At 35.6% G+C, this 14,472-nt stretch overlaps 1 protein-coding gene across 2 annotated transcripts; it reads right to left on the bottom strand.

The window, feature by feature from the left end:
* Nucleotides 1-591: 591 nt before the first annotated feature.
* LOC110923103 (uncharacterized protein At4g17910) lies at nt 592-10,278 on the bottom strand. 2 transcript variants are annotated; one of them, XM_022167285.2, is made up of 17 exons: nt 9,961-10,278; nt 8,454-8,609; nt 8,265-8,328; nt 8,143-8,185; nt 7,849-7,982; nt 5,331-5,404; nt 5,075-5,150; nt 4,894-4,983; nt 4,250-4,323; nt 4,073-4,160; nt 3,855-3,981; nt 3,307-3,411; nt 2,096-2,219; nt 1,943-1,994; nt 1,793-1,837; nt 1,610-1,708; nt 592-922 (listed from the first exon to the last, which is right to left on the bottom strand). In XM_022167285.2, exons 2-17 carry the CDS (start codon nt 8,501-8,503, stop codon nt 770-772), a joined length of 1,398 nt encoding a protein of 465 aa, XP_022022977.1. In that variant the 5' UTR covers nt 8,504-8,609; nt 9,961-10,278; the 3' UTR covers nt 592-769. The 2 variants fall into 2 exon arrangements, with proteins under 2 accessions (XP_022022977.1, XP_022022968.1); XM_022167276.2 differs by having other exon boundaries at nt 8,454-8,545.
* Between the last annotated feature and the right edge of the window lie 4,194 nt (nt 10,279-14,472).

Here is a 14,472-nt window from a genome sequence, read left to right as displayed (position 1 = left end):
TCCGTGGTGGTCCCACTTTTTCACATATTGTAAACCAATGGACTTTTACTAACAAAACCTTAATTTCTTTTTGTCCCCTTTTCCTTTTATGTTAGCAAATGTCCATTGATTTACAATATATGAAAAAAGTGGGACCACCACTGGTTATTTTTGAAGTTGGGACCGTTGCCAGCCAATTGCTAATCGTTGAGATTATTAGAATCCGTTATTCCTACTTAGACCACCCGTAATGGGACGGTATTTTTTTAAAAAAAAATTGAAAAAAAAATGCCTAAAAACGCCCATCCCCCCATTACATGGGCCGTTTTAAAAAAAAAATCAAAAAATGGATTCTGTTGTTTTAATTATAACGCTGAATAGCAATTGCATGTGGCCAATGGTTTGATGATTGGAAGTGGTCCAAGGTTTGACTAGCCAATGAACAACTAGTTTGCTTTTTTTTTTTTTTTGTTTAATGATTGGAAGGGGCATTATTAGACATTATTCCCACTACGCCACTTTTGCAATAACGCCCCATGCTGACTGGACTGTCACGTGTCGGATAATGCCCCATGATGGGGGCATTATTTTTCTTCACCACTACACATGGTCTTATAAAGTCAAGTTATTAATACAAGTAGTTCAGTTACAACACAACTGACAACTGCTGTCCAAAATGTACCGATAAACTATTAGAGGGTTGTTTAACCAATGAAAAATCAGGATTATAACTAGGTAAGACATATTAAATAACTTTAAATGTACCAAAAAAGTAATACAAAAGCTGATTTTACCAAAATTTTAACTTGATACCTTTATAATCCGCAAACGCTGCAGCAGCACATACGGTAAAACCATAAGCAATCAAAATAATCAGAGCCGTAAGTGGCGACACAAACAGCGTATTGACGGATAAGTTCACCAATCCGGTCAGCAAATTCGCCTGCATAAGTTTATACCAAGTTACTAGTTTGTTTTGCATACCTTTGAGGAACAAAATTTGAAATTCAAATACGATTCTTATTGTTTGGTGACCATGAGATTCCACTAATACGACATGAACCTACACGAAATTAACAGGTTTCATGTTTAACCTTAATGGGATTCGTGTCTATAACAGGCCGACACGTTAAGACATGTTTAATTTCGTGTCTTAACAGGTTAAATACTTGTTAACCTATTAAGACCCGTTAATGACATGTTTATAATTTTAAATAAAAAAATATGTGGGGCTCCTAATTTTAAATAAAAAAAATACCTGGAAGTAAAGTTTATATATTTATTAACAGGTCGTGTTAGTGTCCTAACAAGTCGTATGATACATTGGTAATTTTTCGTGTCTTAACAGGTCGTATGATACGTTGGTAGTTATTTCGTGTCTTAACAGGTCATTTCGTGTGACCTATTTATTATCAGGTTTGTGTTCGTGTTCGTGTTTGTAAAATCTAACACGATAAGATTTCGTGTCATGTTCGTGTTTCCCTATTTTCGGGTTCATGTCCTATTGTGTTTGTGTCTTAGCAGATCGGGTTGACACGACATGCCAGCCCTAGGAAAACTTATGGGGCCCACAAATACCCCTTGAAGGTTCGAATATGAAAAATTAGATCAAGGTGTCTTTGTTTCTCACCACAATGAAAAATGCAAGCAAGTTTCGGTTGATTGCTTGTTCCAATAGTGATAATTTACCACCCGGGATATAATCTGAAAGCATTATTACTCCCAACATCTGCAAATTTACAATGACTTTTAACTATGAATTTTAAAAAAGCCACATTGCAATGATAATAACCGTAGCAGAAATGAGAATTACCTGTAGGTTTGTAGCCAATATCAATGTAATGTATGTCACGTTGCACTGCAAATGTAATTAATAAACAGTTAACATATATTTCAATTATTTCCCCTTTAAATGGTTTGAAAAATCTAAACAGATATATTATAAGAAGACAGAGCTTTGAACCATTCTACGCGAAGGTCTTTCTACGAAACGGTCCAGAATCAAGGTCAAACACCTGGAAGGATAAGGGGAAAGATGGTCACTTAAAAGAATGCTAAAAAAGTATTTTGATAAAAATTAAAAAAATGTTTTGATAAAAAAATATATACATCATACCAGAAGAATATAACTAGAATCCAAATTTGTTTTCTTGCCGTTCCGTTAGTTCTCATATTAGCGTTCTTCCGAAACAAAACATTGTTGCCCAACCAAACACCGATCAAATGCAGGCCCCAATACCCTGAAGAAAAATAAAAAAAGTATATATAAATAACTATGGAGTAGGGTTCGTGTTCGTTTGTTAAGGAAATAAATGTGTTCCCGAACTGTTTGTTCATGAACACTTACCGAACAAGCTTTTCTGTTGTGTTCGTTCATAAAAGAAATGAACGTGTTCGTGTTCATTCGTTAATTTTAGGTAACAAACTCAGATGAACACAAACGACGTTCATTAACACAAACAAGCGTTCACGAACACAAACGAACATATATTAAAAGTTAAAAGGTATGTAATATACAACACACTAATTTTTATTATACAATGTATATATACAATACACTATTTTTTATTATACGCCCCATTTGCGGTATGCGCATATAATGTATATATGTGTGGGCCCTCGGGAGGCAAAAGTGAAAGTGCACTAATTTTAACGTTATTTTACTAATTTCGTGAAAATAACGTTAAAAGCGGGGGCGTTTAATCATGCATCATGTGGTGGCGTTGATAGATGAAAGACAAGGGGGTACATGCACTAATCGGCCTTTGTCTCAAATCTCAATTGTTGAGTGTTATGTGCCTTATGTCCAAGGCTTGATGCAAAACTACTATCGAGCCAGGAGACAGGGGTCTCACTGGAAGCAGCCTCTCTATTCCAACGGGGTAGAGGTATGGCTGTCTACATCTTACCCTCCTCAAACCCTACCTTAGCTTTGCTATTGGTGGGATTTACTAAGTATGATGATGATGACGACTATTTTTTATTAGATATTTTATTACTGTGATTTTTGAAGTATGTAAATAAAATATAAACTAAATACCCTAATGAACTATCGAGCATAACCGAACATGTTACCGAAAATTTACGAACATAAATGAACGAACGCGGCCTTTATTCATGTTCGTTCATTAACTAAACAAAATTTCTTGTTCTCGTGTTTGCTCATAAATTAAAATAACGAACACAAACAAACTTCCTGCCGAACGGTTCAAGAATTGTTCGCTGAACGTCCGGTTCATTTGCCTGCTATGGGCTCTAGAAATTTAATTAATAAAAATCCACAACATTATATAATAAAATTAAAGAAATTTGTAAAAAATACCTCACCAAATATGCTGTAGATTCCTTCCTTGTTTTGACTAATAATGTCGGTTCCCCGTTCGGCAGAAAGCAGATAAGAGTTCAATCCATTCATTAGCCAAACTTGGTACCCTAAAGATTCAAAAATATAAAATATAATAATAATAAATAAGAGATTATTTTACAGGCATACAAAAAATAAAATTAAACAAAGAGTCAAGTACACAGATGGTCCCTATGGGCTATGGTTTACCAAAATTTTGGATTTGATCCCTAACTTTTTTACAAATGTATATAGATGGTCCCTGTGGTTTGCACTTTGTAACGAATTTAGTCCCCTGCCAACATATCTAAAGATTTTAGCATGTCCAAGATAGGGACTAAATGTGTTACAAAGTGCAAACCACAGGGACCATCCATGTACTTTTGGAAAAAAAATAGGGACTAAATGCGTTACAAAGTGCAAACAACAGGGACCATTTGAATACTTTTGGAAAGCTAGGGACCAAATCCAAAATTTTGGTAAACTACAGGGACCATCTGTGTAACTTACTCCTATTAATGAAATCACACACCTATTAGTACTAATGAACCTACAAGTCCACAATACTTTGGAGAGACGTTAACGATTGAGGTTAGAACCGCTACACCGGCAAGTGTGAAGAAGAAATTCCAGTGAACACCATATTCTCCCACGTGTACCTATGAACATAAAGATAGCGTGTTAACCATTTAGGCGAGGAACAAGGTATGATATTTACAAGATATTGAAGTTGGGTCGAAGATCGTTGACCTGATAGTCAACTCCAGTTGTAGTAACGAGTCTAGCAAACCCGAGAACAAGTAACGGGCTAGTAGAGGATAGTGCACTTCTCAAACCCCTAAGATACGAACAAAGTAGTCAAACGATTAATGAAAATAAAACAAATATTCACGTGTGAGTGTGTGTTGTTTAAGTAAACCGACTCACATTGTTGAAACACCCCGAGCTTGACGGGAAACGAAGGAATTTGCAAAGACAAATGCACCAACCCCCATATCCATCTGACGATCCCACAAAATAATAAAGAAACAAATTAGCATAATATCTACTACCTAGGCTAATAATCAATAAACAACATAACTTAACTTTTTAATAAATACAAGAGTAAAATGTCATTTTCGTCCCTGAGGTTTGGTCAGTTTCGCCACTTTCGTCCAAAGGTTTGTTTTTCCGCATCTGGATCCAAAAAGGGAGAAATCTTGCCATTTTCACCTGGCTCGTTAACTTCATCCATTTTTTCTCCGTTAAGTCAGGGGTATTTTCGTCTTTTTTGCTAACTTAAAGGGCAATTCGGTCTTTTTCACTGTATGTAGAAAGACCAAATACCCCTGAAAAGGACCGAATTGCCCTTTAAGTTAACAAAAAAAGACGGAAATACCCCTGACTTGATGGAGAAAAATGGATGGAGTTAACGAGCCGGATGAAAATGGCAGGATTTCAAAACTTTCGGATCCAGATGCGGAAAAACAAACCTTTGGACTAAAGTCGCAAAACTGACCAAACCTCAGGGATGAAAATGGCATTTTACTCAAAATAAAAATAGATGTAAAATGGCAAGAAAAAAACATTACCACACTAGTACCGTAAGTCTCGGTTTTAGCGTATCTTCTAGGAAATATTTTGAAGTCAACGGCCAAAATACAAATGCATGTGATAAGCATCTGCACAAATAATAATATTTATTATAAAAACAAAGAATGTTTTGGAGCACTAAAGCTAATAATAAGATAATACAAATCAAGTTGAGGTTACCATAGAAACCCTATATGAAGATACGTATGTACTCAAAGAATGAACGCCTTCTTTCTGATCCCAGCAAGATCCATGTCTGCATGACAAAGAAAATATATTCAAGACTTTGTTGAATAATAAATTAATAATCACTCAAAAGCTCAACTGGATGAAAACAGTTTAAGGTAACTGGAATAATCATATGAAACATGAATAAGACACAATTAATTAAAATAATATCCAACGTAAGATTAAAAATTTACTAGTCATAAACTACCTCTGAGATGCAGCAAAGAAAAGCAGGACCACCATACAAAGAACTCCATTTATATATGTCCAATCTGCTAGAACCTGTTATTTCATTTTATATCAAATAAATGGGCCAGGATCATTTCAGAACCATAAATATTTACAGAACTCGCAGAACTCCCAATAAACAATCATTTTATATATAAGTTTTTGTATTTAGGATCTTTTTATCATCTATTATATGTATTTCTTTGATTACATACATGTTAAAAGTAGTTTACATATGTTTAATTGCCAAAATTATATATGTGTGTCATAACTAATTACATATATGTAAAAAAACTAGTTTACATATGTGTAATTATAAAATTACATATAAAAAATGATAAAATTACTCTTAACATGTATGTAATCGTAAAAATACACATAATAAATGATAAAATTATCCTAAACATAAAAATATATAAATAAAAAGATTGTTTATTAGGATTTCTGCGAGTTCTGTAAATATTTATGGTTCTGAAATGATCCTGACCCAATAAATATGTTTGCGATTACAGAAAAAAAAAAAAAAGAGCCATCAAAGGAAAATATATAGTACATATTCCACTTAGTCATATTGCTGATCAATGAGTATGAAGTTCATATACAGTTTATAAAATAAAAAAGACAGCCCAAATACTTTCTAATGATCTTGGTTTTATACAGTTTTAATTGGAAAAATGCCTCGGTAGATGTGGGCCAAAATTGGTCAAATAAAGAGTCTGGATAAGGCTGATATATGAAAATGACTAAAAGGGTGAAGAGATTATGAATGGTTTAGTTGATTAAACGGTTGGTATGTGAAAGAGATGCAGCTTTTGGTTGCACATAAAGCTTATTTTGCTTGTACATAGAGCAACACCTCGTGTAGCACCTCGGCTTCCGGGCCTAAATGCCTTGGAGCACCTCACGCTTTTTAAAACCAAGCTAATGTTGGGTTAATCTTGATGGGTACGGGTCAAATCCGGATATGGGTCTTGGAGCTAACCGTTTTGTTTGGATGGGTCAAAGTCGAGAGTACTGAGTCAGCAGAAGATGAGTCATTTTGGCATGTGTTTTTTAAGTTTTGTATGAGTCAAGGACTCAAGGTTCTCCTTTAGAATCACAGGTTTTAGGGTGTGTGGTTACTGACTTTTCTATGTTTTTTGCTTGTGATTGTTGCCTATTTAATGAGTCCATCAGTTTTTGAATAAAATAAGAAAGTTTCAGTGGTAATTTACTCTCTTCTATTTTCTTTGTGTGTGATTGGGGCCTGAACCAACAGTTAATAAATATGATTTTTCTCAGCAAAAAAAAAGACATTACAGGGAACTGCAAGGCCTTATATATTTTCTACTAGATTATAACCCCGTGTATTACACGGGTTAAGTAAACAAAAGATCAAATAGTTAATAACGAAGATTTAACCATTATAAAACAATATTTTAAGACACTTTTCTGATATCCGAACAAAAATTTGTTTTATGTATGATCAAAACTTGTGTTGTTTGTCAAGTTTATAAATATGAAAGCATTTGAACCATCTCTAACCTAGTAATTAATATAAATAAATAATAAGATAATTTATGGAACTTTATCCGTAATTTCTTAAATGTTTGAAACAAATATTAAATTTAATAATTTAAATTAAATAATAATTATCTACAATTAAGTAAGAGTAGATGGTCTAGAATAATAACCTAGTAATTAATATAAATAAACAATAAGATAATTTATGGAACTTTATCCGTAATTTCTTAAATGTCTGAAACATATATTAAATTTAATAATTTAAATTAAATAATAATTATCTACAATTAAGTAATAGTAGATGATCTAGAATAATGACAAGTGTCCTTTTATTGGTTTCTTTTATTATATAGTATAGATATAGAGGATTAGGATCAAATACAAAGGATCCTAATTGTAAGAAGTGTAAGAAGGATTTATAGAGTGACAAGTGTCCAATAACCTAAAAAAACCCACCACACAAAAAAACCCACTATAAAAAACAAAAAAAAAAAAAAAAAAACCTTAAACATCCACCACCACCAAAAACCTAAACCCTCACCCCCCCCCACACACACACACACACATCACCCACCCTAAAAAATAAATTTTTTTTTTTTTTTTGCCGAGGGGGTGGGTGTGGGTGTTTAGTTTTTTTTTAGGTTTTAGGGGGGGGGGGGGGTTAGGTTTTTGGGGGGTGGGGGGAGGGGGGTTTAGGTTTTTTGGGGGTTTTTTTGTGAGGTATAGTTTTTTTTTGTTTTTTTTTTTTTTTTTTGCCTGGGGGGGGGGGGGGGGGGGAGGGGGAGGGGGTTATGTTTTTTTTAGGTTTTTTTGGGGGTGGGGGGTTAGGTTTTTTTTAGGTTTTTGGTGGTGATGTAGTGGGTTCAGTTTTAGGTTATTAGACACTTGTCACTCTATAAATCCTTCTTACACTTCTTACAATTAGAAGACTTTGTAGAATAACTTGACCCTAGATATAGATTTAAACAGAATTACAATAGACAGAAGATACTTACGGTACAGAACAGAGTGAATGGAAGAATAATGGAGAGAAAATCTACTATCATTGTGAAGATGTAACCTCTTCGATTTCTTAATGCAACTGTTGTAGTATCCTTTTTATTTGACGGAGTATCATCAGTAACATGATCTAGAGATGCAAACATAACGGACTCATTATATAATATCGAAAATGCCAGGGGCTTCAACATAAAGCAAACCTTTTTTACCAATAATACTTATACATGCAAAGTATTTCCACTATTATATACCATCTGATTGATATCAAACACATAGAGTAAGTAAATTACCTATAGTGCAGATGCCTATGATATGTCGGAGCAGAATAAGCATCTGAAAAACAAAACGTTTGAAATTATCAACGAACGTTTGAAAACTACTCGATCGAGAACACGTCGTATAGAAAACGTACAGGAAATATTGCCGAAAGTACGAAAAGCTCAAGCATGGAAGATCCAGTTAGGTTGCTGACAAATCTGATAACCATTAGGTACAATAAAAAGTTATAACATCATCTTCCATCAATCAATTAACTAAACAAAACCATTGAATTTGATAGCTTTTTCGAAGACATGATAAAAAAAAATGAGAAGATCCTTACTGTTCTTTCAAATGCTTGTTTGGATTGAAAGACTTCATAGAAGAATCCATTGCTGAGTTGAGAAATGTTGCAGAGAAGATCGAGCAAGTTCACTGGCGAATCCACAACTTTTTTTATTATTTGTGTCATTGAAGACCTACTGATGATTGATTTATACTACATTTATGCATTCATATACATTATACTCATGTAACAACTTAGAGAAACTGCGGATTAGTTCTTTCTGAATGTTAATTCCCTACTATTCTTTTATCAATTTTGCATGTAAATATAAATGTTATTGGCCATATGTTGGGATATTTGTTCATTCAATAATGACATATAAAGATAACAAATTGGTTGAATAAACACTGACTGCACACTCACAGATCCCACCAGTGTTGTACCCTTCAACCTATGCAGTTATAGCAGTCCAAAATCGAATAGCGGTCAACTAAGTAGCACTGGAACGGGTACGGGATCGGGGTACGGGGACGATACGGGAACGAGGAACGGCAAAACTCAAAATTCCAAGATACGGGTACGGCAATAAAAAATATAAAAAAATAAAAATACATTAAACAAATTCCAAAAATACTACATCTTCCAAAGGTAATTAATTATCAATAATCAAATCATTTTCAAATTCCGGTTCATCTAGGGAGAGATCGGCAATCGATAGAGAATTAGAGATGATGAGACTTGAGAGTTTAGAGATTAGAGAAGCCGAATATGACAGGTCTATTTATTTAATGGCCGATTGTGGAATTTGAAAGGGTAAAAACCCTAAAAATAAATGGAAACGGGCTGGATACTTCTACCAGATACGTCCCCGACATTGAACGTTTAGGAAACGTCCCCAACGAGTACCCATGGTGTTTCCGTCCCCGACAAGTACCCGAGACGGGTACGGCCACATAAATGGAGTCCCCGTGCTACATAGGCGGTCAAGGTCCGCTATATGATATATAGGTTATAGCGGTGGTATAGTGGTGATATAGCGGTAATTTTTATACCATGCATAATGTATGTATTTTTATATATATATATATATATATATATATATATATATATATATATATATATATATCTTTGAAAAATATTAATAGTAATATCAAAATTCATAGTAATATCATTCCATTATCAAAAACCTGTTGCAAATCAAATACTATTAGTAACTTTGAAGTATTTAATTTAAGAATTAACACAATCAAACACCGTTACTGCTATAATCGCTATAGGCCACCGCTATTTGGACCGCTACACACCCTGAGGTCGGCTAACCGCTATAGCACCGCTATTGACTGCTTAGCCTTCAACAAAGCAATTCGCAGAATTCAAAGATTACAAAGAATTTCAAAAAAAATTGTGGCTTTAGAAACTCTGGCATTTCATCGAACAACTTGTGTGCATAAATTAAACACAGTATAGAAATGTTAAATGTGATTTAATCAAGACCCATAATTACAAATTAATCAAGAAACTATATTGAATTCAAGAAATCATGGTAAATCAGATCTTTACTCACCTGTGTTTGATGTGCAGCAGCCCCAATTTGAAAGCGTTCTGAACTTCTGTATTGCTCCAAAATCAACGGCTCTTATTAGGTGAATTTAAGAAAGTTGCTAGTGTGTTGCTCCAAAATCGGTTGCTATTGGGTGATTCAAGAAATCGGCTGAAGCAAAATTTTGATTTTGGGTTGCTATTGGGTGATTCTAGACATGAGCCAAGCCGACGCCGTAAAAGCTGGCAAGTCGACGGAACTTATCACCGCTCGATGGTGATGTAGAGAGAGGAGAGAATAGACCCGATAAACCCAAACGGAGGATACCTCTTTAACTATTTTAACTCAGGGGAAAAGAAAAGGAGGTAAGGTTGTCGGTGCGTTTGGGTTGGGACATTTGTTGACATGTGGAGTGGAATAGGAGCTCCCACCGTCTGGTTACGTGTCCGTGGGTATGGCGGGGCGTGGGTTGGGTGTACCGCATGGCAACAGAATATTAAAAAAATTATAAAAAATCACACAACATTTATAAAAAAACCTACAACTTCATTAAAATTTTAAAAATTACATAATTTTAAAAATTACATAATTTCTAAAAATTACAAAAAAACAAACCTAGAGCGTTAAATAAATTTCAAAAAGGTCGATCTTGTCGAACGTCTTTCGCTCCTTGCCTCGAAACTCTATGTTCGCCACCGCCACCCGGTCCTCGTGGCTTAAGTCGCCGATCGGAACGGCTTCGTAGTAAGCCTTGAAACGCTCGAGCTTGGGCCGTAGCTCGCGCCATTTATGTTGGCACGCGTTGAGGTTGTGGCGATCGTTACCGACATTATGTCGGTAGACTGCGAATACTTCTGGCCAATATTTTGTTTGGCCCTATGGCCACCCCTTCATAGCGTCGACGACGCTAGTGACGAGAGCCATTTCTTCTTCATGGGTCCAGGATGTCATAGCGGGAGGGGACCAGTGGGGTTAGGTTCGTGGGATGGGGGGGACCAGTGGGTTAGCGGGTTCGAGAGAAGTGGGTAGCCGGTGGGGTTGGGTGCGTGGGATTGGGGACCAGCGGGTTGGGGGTTAAAATATATTGGGGGTGGTTGGGTGACCGGGTGGCGGTTTGGTTTCCCCCAAACCGTTTGAATTTAAAATTCAAAATTTGAATGTCCGCTATGACGTGGCGGGTGAACGAATGGGAGGCAGCCAGCTAGCATGGCCATACCGCCCCACGCCCGACTTGAAAGCCAAGCCCCAAGGGCCACACCCCAACCTAAGCCCACCCGGGATGGTGGCTTGGGCGTTTTCCCCCAACCCACGTCCCAACCCAAGCCCCATACCCCATGGCCTAAAATGTAAGAAAGAAAGGAAGGATAAAGGAAAAAAAGAACTGGAACACAGTGTTACCGATGGGCGATGGATGGTGATTTTGATGAGAGAAGGATTATCCAGTATCCCAACCCAACCCAACCAAACCTTTTATTAAAAAAAACTAATTTTTCTTTCTTTCATATACACAACCCAACACAATCTAGTCCAATTTTCACTCACATTCACAATCCAACCTACACCAATATTTTATTAAATACATATAATTTATAATTATTGTTTATTACGATAATTTATATTGATAACAACTTAGGGGTTGTTTGTTTACTTTCTTAATGGTTGAGACCTCTTACTGGTTCAGCACTTAATGGATCAGACCTCTTAATAATTCAGCACTTAACCATTAAGATGTTGCCAAACAGCCCCTTAAATAATAGAAAAGAAAAAAATACAGATTATAATATTGAACAATGTAAGTCCCAAACATCCCAAGATATCACTCAAAGGTTTAATCGAACGCGGAATATAAGATCAAACCACAAGAACAAAAAGAAAAGATATTGTTACCAAACTTTGTGCCACTGTGTGACACCCCAGGAAAACCAGGAAACCACACAACTTACCTAGCTTCCTCAGTAACCATGTGCTAAATTTCGATACGAAATTTTCTTAACAGGGGGAGAATGTGACAACCCTCATAATTACATGTATCCGTACGATTTATTAATGATAATTAAAGTGCTTGATGAATGTGCTGAATTACTTAACTGCTTTCTAATTTACTGCGTCATACTTACATATGCTTGTTAACATACTAGTCTTGTGCAGAAAATTGACTAAATGGTCCTGTATGCTTTTCTAAGTGTTGGGAATTAAAAGTGTTACAAAAAGATATATATAGGACACTATATGGAATAACTTAGCACTTTAACGGAACGGTGTCTAACCGAACAACCGGACATTACCCGGAACACTAGAATATTGCAAGAAACATTGTTTTTATTCTTTTGAGCTAGTCATGATCCCCGAACACCTTAACACCCATTAAATTGTCTAGTAACTAACCCTTGTAACCATATACTTGGATTGGGATCATGAACCAACTAACTAGTTCAAAGTTACATATAGACCCCTCCCCCTATGCTTAAAAATCGGCCACATGTTTAAATAAGAAGATTTTATTTAGTTGTTTAATGGATTATGTCATTTACTACCAAGACATAGAAACCACTGGTCAATCACTTGTTGGAAAATATAAGAACAAACCACTAGATCTCAATCCTCACATCATCTCACCATTTCCTCACAACTCTTCCTCCCTTCCCTTTGGCTTGTTCTCGGCCGATCTCACACACACACACCACCACATTTTCGTTTCAAGTTCATCCATTCCAAGTGCTTCTCAAAGGTGTATCAAGGTGAATAACGAAGTGTGGAACTCTTGGAACTTGAAGGACCTCAACCACAAGCTTTTATCCACTTGATTTTCGATCTTGTTCTTCTCTAGCTTGAAGCTAGTAGTAAGTTTCTTATTAATCCTTAGATACTTCATGTTTTTTGGTGGTTAATAGATGTATTATGATGAAACATATGAACACTAAAAGACTTGAATCTAGAATCACGAAACATAAGCTTAAATAAGATGAAACATGATGTAATATTGTTAATATGATGTTATTTGGTATATGTTGATGCTTGCTTGATGATTACTAGTAATATGATGAGTGATCATCATAGTGAACTTGGTAAATCATGATTAAAAACATGATTTAACAAGAAAAGTAGTGATTATGTGGTTACATAAAGTAATCACCTCCATATTTAGACATGAACTTGGTGATAAAATGATTTCTTATAAAAATAATAAACCAAGTGAACAAGTGATCTTGTAGATCTAAAACTTGTGAGTGATTTTCCTAAATAAACCAAGTTTAAAAGACGGTTTTCGAAAGATCATGATCCTTACACTATTTTGGAAATAAAGTAAGTATATGGATACTAGTGACACATGAAAATGTTGTAAATAAATATTTTTTGTAAAATATGTTCACAAGTTGTGAACATCTAAAAATCCTGAGAATGAGATTTTAACAAAAGTAAACACACTTTGGAGAGTAACTAAACCCACTAAACGCCTTACCAAGTTACTACGCGTTTTTATGAAACATCAAGTTCATGTTGGTTTGTAAATAGAATAGTTTGCTCTTGGTAAATTGTTGTTGATTGTTGAATGAATTTTTGGAAAAGAAAATGATATGCTTATTAGCATGGACACCTCCATTTACAAAGGAAACTCTGGTGAAATTTTCTAAAAATTCCAACACATAGAAAATATTTTCTAACAAGTGTTACAAGTGTATTTTTAACTATGATCTTTCCACAAAAGTCAGAGGGTGACATTTGTATTGTGTGGTATGTGATAGAAGTAGTGAGTAGATAAACTGTACGTAGGATACGTGTTATGCATGCACGAAAAAATGATTGATATCTGTACCTTATTAGGACGTGCTTGATTTCCTGATTTTTAGAGTAACTAATCTAACTGAGCAAACCAAGGTGAGTTCACACACTTTCTAAGGCATGGGATTCCCGGTGGTTGGGAATGGGTTAAAGAATTAAAACGGAACCTACATATCCTCCTTGGGTAGGATATGTACCACCATCCTCCATGGGTAGGATGCCAATATTAATCCTGCGTATTCTCCTTGGGTAGAATACGTACGTTTGTCCTCCTTGGGTAGGACAACAACCTTAAAACTTACTAGACAAAACTCTATCATTAAGTCCCTCATTTTATATCGACTTAATCGCCGAGGCCAATGGCGAGCGGGTCATTAGTTAATACCGCTATTAGGTCTAACAAACCTCACACCGTGCCAGTCGGACGGGCGTGTACTAATGGACTATGGCAAACTGTCAATGATGATAGACATTGACGTAGGGCACAACTTACTTTCGTTAGTAGTCGATATGGTAACGGTCTAGTGGTTCACATTGGGAAGCCCCCACTGATTATGGATATGGTTTGGTTAATAAAGAAGGAATTGGTTAATCATATTTTCAACTATGGGGTAACCCCCATGGCAAGTAAGCCAGTAAAAGACAAACCATGTTTTCGGAAACAACTTAAAACTAACAACCAACTGTGAACTCACTCAACTTTGTTGTTGACTCGTTGTTACATGCCTTACAGGTCGTTAGATGCTTATGGAGCTT

Source organism: Helianthus annuus, chromosome 2 (assembly GCF_002127325.2).
Source record: "Helianthus annuus cultivar XRQ/B chromosome 2, HanXRQr2.0-SUNRISE, whole genome shotgun sequence".
In the NCBI taxonomy this organism is placed as follows: Eukaryota; Viridiplantae; Streptophyta; class Magnoliopsida; order Asterales; family Asteraceae; genus Helianthus; species Helianthus annuus.
The sequence above is the reverse complement of the archived record's forward strand: the minus strand, read 5'-3'. Positions and strand labels throughout refer to the sequence as shown.